This window comes from Lichenostomus cassidix, unplaced genomic scaffold (assembly GCF_008360975.1).
Source record: "Lichenostomus cassidix isolate B80296 unplaced genomic scaffold, HeHo_3.0 HiC_scaffold_40, whole genome shotgun sequence".
Classification (NCBI taxonomy): domain Eukaryota; kingdom Metazoa; phylum Chordata; class Aves; order Passeriformes; family Meliphagidae; genus Lichenostomus; species Lichenostomus cassidix.
The window spans coordinates 2,800,150-2,810,930 of NW_028147459.1; the positions used below are offsets into that span (position 1 = coordinate 2,800,150).

The 10,781-nt window shown below is 53.3% G+C and overlaps 1 protein-coding gene across 1 annotated transcript in view; it reads right to left on the reverse strand.

The window, feature by feature from the left end:
• Positions 1-7,986: 7,986 nt before the first annotated feature.
• Positions 7,987-10,781, reverse strand: part of LOC146422569 (vasopressin V2 receptor-like) — a 4,766-nt gene continuing 1,971 nt past the window's right edge. Inside the window, exons 2-3 of the mRNA XM_085046214.1 lie at positions 10,191-10,778; positions 7,987-8,522 (exon numbers count right to left, since the gene is read on the reverse strand). Of these exons, the coding sequence (XP_084902340.1) occupies positions 8,377-8,522; positions 10,191-10,778 (734 nt within the window). The 3' untranslated portion in view covers positions 7,987-8,376. The remainder of the gene's footprint in view (positions 8,523-10,190; positions 10,779-10,781) is intronic.

Genomic DNA, 10,781 nt, shown 5'->3' on the forward strand with positions numbered 1-10,781 from the left:
TGATGGCCCATTGCCTGTCATGCGGGGTGGGTCGTTAGCAAGTGATAATAGCTAACAGATGGCCCATTGCCTGTCATCCGGAGTGGGTGATAGCAGCTAATGGCCCACAGCTGGTGGTAATAGAATACTTAACTACATCAATATTGCAACCTAGGACATTATCCACCCCTTATTCTATTACCATCTACACAGTTCTCACTTAAGATAAGGTCTCCTTGTGGTACACAACGGGTTTCCCCATCTGCCTTCATCACCCACCAAGTATAACCAGGTCCTTGGGCAAAAACCACTCCACGGATGGGTTTGCCTTTGCCTGAGGTGGGACTAATCCAAACAGTCTTTCCTAAGAAACCTCTTACATGTATCACAGGGACTTTGTCTCCATCCACTGTGTGCAAAGGTTCGGACTCGGCAGGACCGGCTCGATTGATAGAACCCCTTGTGTTAACCATCCAGGTGGCCTTTGCTAAGTTCAGTTCCCAATTTTTGAAGGTTCCCCCGCCAAGTGCCTTCAAAGTTGTCTTAAGTAGTCCGTTGCACCGTTCAACTTTCCCGGCAGCTGGTGCATGATAGGGGATGTGGTATATCCATTCAATTCCGTGTTCTCTAGCCCAGGTGATTATGAGGCCATTCTTGAAATGGGTTCCATTGTCAGACTCGATTCTCTCAGGGGTACCATGTCTCCACAGGACTTGCTTTTCCAGACCCAAGATGGTGTTCCGGGCAGTAGCATGAGGCCCAGGGTAGGTCTCTAACCATCCCGTGGTTGCTTCCACCATGGTCAACACGTAGTGCTTTCCTTGGCGGGTTTGGGGAAGTGTGATGTAGTCAACTTGCCATACTTCCCCATACCTGTACTTTGACCATCGTCCACCATACCACAGAGGCTTCACCCGCTTGGCCTGTTTGATTGCAGCGCAAGTCTCACAGCTGTGGATGACCTGTGAGATGTTGTCCATGGTCAAGTCCACACCTCGGTCACGAGCCCACCTGTATGTCGCATCTCTCCCTTGATGACCAGAGGCATCATGGGCCCAACGAGCTAGAAATAATTCTCCTTTGTGCTGCCAGTCCAGATCCACCTGTGACACTTTCACCTTGGCAGCTCGGTCCACCTGCTCGTTGTTACGATGCTCTTCATTAGCCCGACTCTTGGGTACATGTGCATCCACGTGTCGAACTTTCACTGTCAGCTTTTCTGCCCGGGCGGCGATGTCCTGCCAAATCTCAGCGGCCCAGATGGGTTTTCCTCTGCGCTGCCAGTTAGCCTTTCTCCAGCGATCTAACCATCCCCATAGCGCGTTGGCTACCATCCAGGAGTCAGTGTAGAGATAGAGCCTTGGCCATTTCTCTCATTCGGCAATATCCAAAGCCAGTTGGATGGCTTTAAGCTCTGCGACCTGACTTGATCCACCTTGTCCCTCGGTAGCCTGTACAGCTTGTCGTGTGGGGCTCCACACTGCAGCTTTCCATTTCCGATCTGCGCCTACAATTCGGCAGGACCCATCGGTGAAGAGGGCATAGCGTCTTTCACTCTCCGGCAGCTCGTTATACGGGGGTGCTTCCTCGGCACGTGCTACTTGATCCTCTGCTTCTTCTGAAGATAATTTAAAAGTCTCACCTTCAGGCCAGTTTGTTATAATTTCCAGAATCCCAGGGCGATTTGGGTTTCCAATACGGGCGCGCTGTGTGATGAGGGCAATCCATTTGCTCCACGTGGCATCAGTGGCATGGTGGGTAGAGGGAACCCTTCCCTTGAACATCCACCCCAGCACTGGCAGTCGGGGTGCAAGGAGAAGTTGTGTTTCTGTGCTGATCACCTCTGAGGCGGCTTGGACTCCTTCGTAAGCTGCCAAGATTTCTTTCTCAGTGGGAGTGTAGTTGACTTCAGACCCTCTGTAACTTCGACTCCAGAATCCCAGTGGTCGACCTCGGGTCTCGCCAGGCACCTTCTGCCAAAGGCTCCAGGACAGACCATGGCTCCCGGCTGCAGAGTAAAGCACATTCTTTACCTCTGGTCCTGTCCTGACTGGTCCAAGGGCTACCGCATGAGCGATCTCCTGTTTGATCTGGGTGAAGGCTTGCTGCTGTTCAGGGCCCCAGTGGAAATCGTTCTTCTTTCGGGTTATGAGGTAGAGAGGACTCACGATCTGGCTGTACTCAGGGATGTGCATTCTCCAAAAGCCTATGGCGCCTAGGAAAGCTTGCGTCTCCTTCTTGTTGGTTGGTGGAGACATCGCGATGATCTTATTGATGACCTCAGAAGGAATCTGACGCCGTCCGTCTTGCCACTTTACTCCCAGGAACTGGATCTCTCGGGCAGGTCCCTTGACTTTGCTCTTCTTGATGGCAAAACCGGCTTCCAGGAGAATTCTGATGATTTTCTCTCCTTTCTCAAATACTTCCGTTGCTGTGTCCCCCCACACAATGATGTCATCAATATACTGCAAATGTTCTGGAGCCTCACCCTTTTCCAGTGCAGTCTGGATCAGTCCATGGCAGATGGTGGGACTGTGCTTCCACCCCTGGGGCAGTCGGTTCCATGTGTACTGCACACCTCTCCAGGTGAAAGCAAACTGAGGCCTGCACTCTGCTGCCAGAGGAATGGAGAAAAAGGCATTGGCAATATCAATGGTCGCATACCACTTTGCTGCCTTGGATTCCAGCTCATACTGAAGTTCCAGCATGTCCGGTACAGCAGCACTCAGTGGTGGTGTGACTTCATTCAGGCCACGGTAATCCACCGTCAGTCTCCATTCTTCACTGGACTTACGCACCGGCCATATGGGGCTGTTAAAGGGTGAGTGAGCCTTGCTGACCACCCCTTGGCTCTCCAGATCCCGAATCATCTTATGGATGGGGGCCACAGAGTCTCTGTCAGTGCGGTATTGCCGGCGATGCACTGTTGCTGTAGCAATTGGTACACGCTGGTCTTCAATTCTCAATAGTCCTACAGCAGACGGGTTATCTGAGAGACCGGGCAGGGTATTCAGTTGTCTTATGTCTTCCGTCTCTACGGCTGCTATCCCAAAAGCCCAGCGATGTCCCTTTGGGTCTTTGAAATATCCACTCCTGAGATAATCTATGCCGAGGATGCATGGGGCGTCTGGACCAGTCACAATGGGGTGTTTCTGCCACTCATTCCCAGTTAAACTCACTTCAGCTTTCAGTACAGTCAGCTGCTGGGATCCTCCTGTCACCCCAGAAATAGAAATGGATTCGGTCCCCACATACCTGGATGGCATCAGGGTGCATTGAGCGCCGGTATCAACCAAAGCCGTGTATCTTTGTGGGTCAGACGTGCCAGGCCATCGGATCCACACAGTCCAATAGATCCGATTATCCCTTTCCTCTACCTGGCTAGAGGCAGGGCTCCTCTAATCCTGTTTTTGGTGCACGATGTTCTTCTCCTGTAAATGTGTTCCTGAGGTCCCTTCAAGAGGATCAGTCATATTATCACTTCCATTCTGTCTGGGGTTCGGTCCACAAGAGACTGGGGCAGTGTTGTACCTAGATGAGCCTCCTAAAGTGGATGTTTCTTTTTTCAATTCACGTACCCGGGCTGCTAAGGTGGAGGTGGGTTTCCTATCCCACTTCCTCATGTCTTCCCCATGCTCTTGAAGGAAAAACCAGAGGTCACGTCGTGGAGTTTGTTTTCTTTCCCTGGCTGGAGTACGTCTGCTCCTGATGGCAGAGACTCTGGTTGGTTTCAGTGTGGCATGAAAAAATCCTTCTTTGAGCTCTTTCTTTAGTTTCTGGTGGCTCTCTTCAATTAAGCTCCGGACTTGCTCGGCCAGGTTTGTTTCTACCGATGAGACCTGGGTCCGTAGTGGAGCGGTGACAGTGTCCTCGTAAATTCTCAGTTTGTTTGTTAACACACCCACCTGGTCTTCGCCTTCCCTCCACTGCAGTGTTGCCAGGTAACGAGAGTATATCTCTGGTCCGAGCTGCGCGAATCTTAGCCACATTTGTGAAGTGCACCGGACATTATCTGGGTTCTTGGGGAATCTCTCGTTGTCTGAGAAAATGATCTCTAGCACAGCCAATTCCCTCAGGCATCGGATACCTTGTTCTATTGTGTTCCATTTCCTTTGGTGCATCTGGAGGTCTTCTTTGCACAGGTATCTGTCCCGTACACTCGCCAGCAATCGCCGCCAGAGGCTGAGAGTTTCCTGGGTTTTCCCAATCCCCTGGTCAATGACCACATCCTGAGACAGGGATCCCAGTTGTCTGGCCTCACTTCCATCCAGAATAGTGTCGTTAGCTGCAGCGTCCCAGATACGGAGCAGCCAGGTCAAGATGGACTCATTCGCCTGCCGGGTGAATTCCCTCCGTAGGTCACGCAGCTCCCCCAGGGATAGAGAGCGAGTGATGATCTCGGGCTCTGTCTCTTCTGCTTGGTGAGATGGTCCTGCCGCATCCTCATCAGTCGCTGTGCGGACTGACTTGCTCTTGGATTTCTTTTTCTGGACGGGGGCAACCGCTACTGGCTTTGGCTGTTCTGATTCGGCAATGGTCTGTGTTGACACATTGACTGCTCGTTTGGTTCCTTTCCTCTTGGTGGCAGTTTGCGTGGACGTGGTGCCTGCTGACTTGTTTCTTTTCTCCTCCTCTTCGAGAAGACGCTGTACAACACCAAGTATTGTTCTGTTTCTCAGCATGAGGTACACTGTGCTGGTCGCAGAGAAGAAAGAAAACAGAACTGACAGGAAGATTATGCCATCCTTAGCATCCAGAGAGAACTCAATATTGTCAAAGATGGCTGTGCCTGGCCTGAAATGCTGGAAGAAACCGCTCTCTCCTCCTAGCCCCAGAGGGTGGGTGCGATTGCTGAGGAGATCCCAGATGGAGCAGCTCAGGTTAGGCCAGGCAGACAAAGTCGAGTAAATATACCGAATGGTGTTCATCGCCTCACAGGTTACTATGCAATAGGCATAATAAACCAATAGAGCAATTTTCATGCCATGCCCTGATCGTAACAAGAGCAATACGACAGGCAGATAGTTTCCCATTTGAGGAAAGATATAGAGAGCGAGATAAAGCACCCATATAGATAAGCTGAGCATCATGGTGATAGGATTTCTGAGTTTCCCCAGGTCGAGCCCCACGTTGGGCGCCAAAATATGTCTTGGTTTGAAAACAAACCAGTGGGAGATCACAAGTCAAGATTGAAATTAAAAATAAGTGAAATAATACAAGGAAAAGCACTGACAAAGTCAGATACAACCTAACACCCTGTTAGGGTGGTGGTAGCAGTCCAACTGAAGTAGTCCAGTTGAAGCGGTGATCCTGTGAAGGTCTGGTCTCCAGCTGAAGATCCAGTGGTAGCTCTGGTCCTCTGGGAACCCAGTAGACAGGGCTAGCTCAGGCAGTTCCAGGGCCAGGTTATATCCAGGTGGGAACACCTGGCTCCTCCCTCCTCGGCAGAGCATCTCACAATGGGATGAGATAAGTCCATGAGTCACACGGTGGGTCCCTGATGGCCCATTGCCTGTCATGCGGGGTGGGTCATTAGCAAGTGATAATAGCTAACGGATGGCCCATTGTCTGTCATCCGGAGTGGGTGATAGCAGCTAATGGCCCACAGCTGGTGGTAATAGAATACTTAACTACATCAATATTGCAACCTAGGACATACTCCAAATTATTGGAGTAAACAATTTACTCCAAATCATTTGAGTAAATCATTTACTCCAAATTATTTGAGTAAAAACTCAAAATTTAGTCCAAATTATTTGAGTAAAAACTCAAAATTTACTAAAAAATTATTTGAGAAAATAATTTACTCCAAATTTTTTGAGTAAAAGCTCAAAATTGACTCCAAATTATTTGAGTAAATAATTTACTCCAAATTATTTGAGTAAAAACTCAAATTTACTCCAAATTATTTGAGTAAAAACCTCAAAATTTACTCAAAAGTTATTTGACTAAATAATTCACTCCAAATTATTTGAATAAAAACTCAAAATTTACTCAAAAATTATTTGAGTAAATAATTTACTCCAAATTATTTGAGTAAAAACTCAAAATTTACTCCAAATTATTGGAGCAAATAATTTACTCCAAATTATTTGAGTAAAAACTCAGAATTTACTCAAAAATTATTTGAGAAAATAATTTACTCCACATTATTTGAGTAAAAGCTCAAAATTGACTCCAAATTATTTGAGTAAATAATTTACTCCAAATTATTTGAGAAAAACCTCAACATTTACTCCAAATTATTGGAGTAAATAATTTACTCCAAATTATTTGAGTAAAAACTCAACATTGACTCCAAATTATTTGAGTAAATAATTCACTCCAAATTATTTGAATAAAACCTCAAAATTGACTCCAAATTATTTGAGTAAAAACCTCAAAATTTACTCAAAAGTTATTTGACTAAATAATTTACTCCAAATTATTTGAATAAAAACTCCAGATTTACTCAAAAATTATTTGAGTAAATAATTTACTCCAAATTATTTGAGTAAAACCTCAAAATTTACCCCAAATTATTTGAGTAAAAACTCAACATTTACTCCAAATTATTTGAGTAAAACCTCAAAATTTACCCCAAATTATTTGAGTAAAAACTCAAAATTGACTCCAAATTATTTGACTAAAAACTCAGAATTTACTCAAAAATTATTTGAGTAAATCATTTACTCCAAATTATTTGAGTAAAAACTCAACATTTACTCCAAATTATTTGAGTAAAACCTCAAAATTTACTCCAAATTATTTGAGTAAATAATTTAACTCAAAATTATTTAAGTAAAAACTCAAAATTTACACAAAAATTATTTGAGTAAATAATTTACTCCAAATTATTGGAGTAAAAACTCAAATAATTGAGTTTTTGACTCAATTGACTCCAAATTATTGGAATAAATCATTTCAAAACTGGGGGATTTGGGGTAAAAATCTGCTTTATTGGTGATTGGGTTTCGACAGAGCTGGGGGGGCGGAGCCTCCCCTTGTGTCCCCTCTTGTCCCCTCATGTCCACTCGTGTCCCCACACCCCTTGCACGAGGCTTTCCATGACGCCCAGGTGTGTCACCTAGTGCAAGCCACACCCCCAGGTCAAGCCCCGCCCCTTTTTATAAGCCCCGCCCCCTCCCGCCAATCCGTGCGGCGCCCCCGATGTGACACATGTCATCGCGCAGCGCCCCCGATGTGACACGTATCCCTCGCGCAAGTCCCCGATGTGACACGTATCCCTCGCGCAAGTCCCCGATGTGACACGTGTCCCTCGTGTGGCGCCCCTGATGTGACACATGTCCCCCGCGTGGCACCCCCAATGTGACACACGTCATTGCATGGCGCCACCGATGTGACACGTGTCATCGCGCGGCGCCCCCAATGTGACACGTGTCCCTCCTGTGGCGCCCCTGATGTGACACGTGTCCCTCGTGCAGCGCCCCCGGTGTGACATGTGTCCCTCGCGTGGCGTCCCTGATGTGACACGTGTCCCTCGCGTGGCGCCCCTGATGTGACACGTGTCCCTTCTGTGGCGCCCCTGATGTGACACGTGTCCCTCGCGCGGCGCCCGCAATGTGGCACGTGTCCCTTGTGCGGCACCCTCGATGTGACACATGTCATCGCGCAGCGCCCCTGACGTGACGCGTGTCCCTCGCGCATGTTCCCCGTGTGTCCTCGTGTGACTCCCTCAGGTGTCCTCGAGTCCTCGTGGGAGTCCCTGGTGTGACACGAGTGCCACACACAGCGTCCTGGAGTGGCCTTTTGTCACTTCATGTGACCTGAGTGGCAGCGGCAGGACCAGGTGACAGGACAGGCACCATGGCTCTGTGTGAGCCTGTGTCACCCAGTGTCACCCGGCGTCACCCGGTGTCACCCCGGGGGTGGTAGCAGGGACACAGGACACGGGCCATGGCCCTGTGTGACCCTGTGTCACCCCATGTCACCCTGTGTCACCCGGTGTCACTGCAGGGGTGGCAGCAGGGATGCAGGACAAGAGCAATGGCCCTGTGTGATCCCATGTCACCCTGTGTCACCCCATATCACCTTCTGTCACCCCATGTGTCCCTGGGGGTGGCAGCAGGGACACAGGACATGCACCATGACCCCGTGTGACCCCATGTCACCCTGTGTCACCCCCTGTCACCCCGTGTGTCCCCGGGGGTGGCGGCAGGGACACAAGACACGCCCCATGGCCCCGTGTGACCCCGTGTGACCCCGTGTCACCCAGTGTCACCCTCTGTCACCCTGGGGGTGGCGGCAGGGACACAGGACACGCCCCATGGCCCCATGTGATCGCATGTCACCCCGTGTGACCGCATGTCACCCCGTGTCACCCTCTGTCACCCCGGGGGTGGCGGCAGGGACACAGGACCCGCCCCATGGCCGTGTGTGACCCCATGTCACCCCGTGTCACCCTCTGTCACCCCGGGGGTGGCGGCAGGGACACAGGACACGCCCCATGGCTCGCGCCAGGCTGGTGCTGAAGGCGGCTGAGATCCAGGGGTTGGTGCAGCTGGTCAGGCTGGCCAGGAGCATCAGGATGGTGAACGCCGGGCCTGGGGACATGGGGACATCTGGTGACACCTGGGTCACCCCCAAGGACACCCCAAGGAGACGCCAAGGACACCCCAAGGACACCCCATGGCCCCCCAGGCTCGGGGACAGGGACATTCCCTGACACCACCCAGTCAGAGCCACCCCAAAGTGGGGACCTAGCCGGGTCACCCTCCCTGTCCCAATGTCCCCACAGCCCTGTCACCCCCATGGTCACATAATGCCAACCCATGTCACCACGTCACTGTGTCCCCACCACCCTCTCCCCGTCCCCATAACCCCAACCCATGTCACCCTGTCCCTGTCCCCACCACCCTGTCCCTGTCCCCATAACCCCAACCCACACCACACCCCCACCACCCCCCCCCCACCACCCCCCCCCAAACCCAACCCCAACCCACACCCGACCCATGTCCCCACCACCCTGTCCCTGTCCCCACCATCCTCTCCCTGTCCCCACACCACCATGTCCCCATGTCCTCCATCCCCATTCCCACATCCCTGCCACATTCCCATGTCCCCATGTCCCCATGTCACCCCTCCCTCCGTTCCCTCAGGCCCCTGTCCCAACATCCCCATGTCCCCAGCCCCACAAGCCACCCATGTCCCTGTGTCACCAGCCCTGTGTGTCCCCAGCTCCACACACCCCCCATGTCACTGTGTCCCCTGTCCCCAGCCCCTCATGCCCCCCTATGTCCCTTTGCTCCCCACGTCCCCCTGTCCCCATGGCCCCATGTCCCATGTCCCTGTGTCCTGTGTCCCAACATCCCTGTGTCCCCAGCCCCACACACCCATGTCCCTGTGTCTGCCTGTCCCCATATCCCCATGTCCCCAGCCCTACATGCTCCCGTGTCCCTGTCCCCATGTCCCCAGCCCCACATGTCCACATGTCCCTGTCCCCATGTCCCCAGCCCCACATGTCCACATGTCCCTGTGTCCCCATCCCCACATCCCCATATCCCCCATGTCCCCACGTCCCCGTGTTCCCACATCCCCATAGCCCCAACCCCACACGGCCCCCATGTCCCTGTGTCTCCAGCCCTCCATGTCCCCCATGTCCCCTGTCCCCGTGTCCCCATGTCCCCAGCCCCATGTCCGTGTCCCCTATCTCCCCAGCCCCCATGTCCCCTGTCCCCATGTCCCTGTGCCCTGTGTCCCCACATCCCCCACATGTCCCCAGCCCCATGTGTCCCATGTCCTTGTGTCCCCTGTCCCTGTTTCCCTGTGTCCCCATGTCTCCAGCCCCATGCCCCCTATGTACCCTTGTCCCCATGTCCCCATGTCCCCAGCCCCACACGCCCCCATCCCCTGTCCCCTGTCCATGTCCCCCTGTCCCCATGTCCCATGTCCCCTGTCCCCATGTCCCCCTGTACCCCGCCCCCTGTCCCCACATCCCCGCCCCCCAGCCTTCCCCCTGCCCTGTCCCCCTCTCTGTCCCCATCCACTGTCCCTGTCCCCTGTCCCCCACGTCCCCTGTCCACTGTCCCCCTGACCCCACATGCCCCCCAGCCCCACATGTCCTGTCCCCTGGCCCCGTCCCTCATGTCCACTGTCCCTGTCCCCTGTCCCCAGTCCCCCTGTCCACTGTCCCTGACCCCACGCCCCAGCCCCACCCCCCGTCCCCCATGTCCCTGCCTGTCCCCATGTCCTCTGTCCCCTGTCCCTGTCACCTTCCTTTGGCGGCACCGGGTCCCACACTGCCCACAGCTGCGCACAGAAGAACGGAGTCCAGCAGAGCACGAAGACCCCCAGGACCACCACGGCCATGCGGTGGCTCTTGGCCCTGGCCCTGTCCAGCCCACCGGGACCGCCGGGGACACCGCGCGACCCCCTGAGCGCGCGCGTCACCGCCACCTGCAGCACGGCCAGCAGCACGGCGGGGGCCACCAGCACGGCCAGCGCCACCCAGGTGACATAGGCGCGGGCTCCCCAGGGCTGCGCGAAGGTGGCCCAGCAGTCGCTCTCGCCCGGGGCGACCTCGCGCTGCCCGAAGATGCCAACCTGGGGCAACCCGAAGAGCAGTGCCAGAGCCCAGGCGGTGGCCAGCGCGTCCCAGCGCCGGCGAGCCGCGGCCAGTGAGGAGCTAGCCCAACTCAGGGCCGAGCTAGCCCAGCCCAGCCCCGAGCGAGCCCAGCCCAGGGCCACCTGACAACACCCCGTGGTGGCCCCGGAGTCCTCAGTGGTGGCACCAGACCTCTCTGTGGTGGCCCAAGACACCCCTCTGGTGGCCCAAGACACCCCTGGGGCGGCTTGAGGCACTT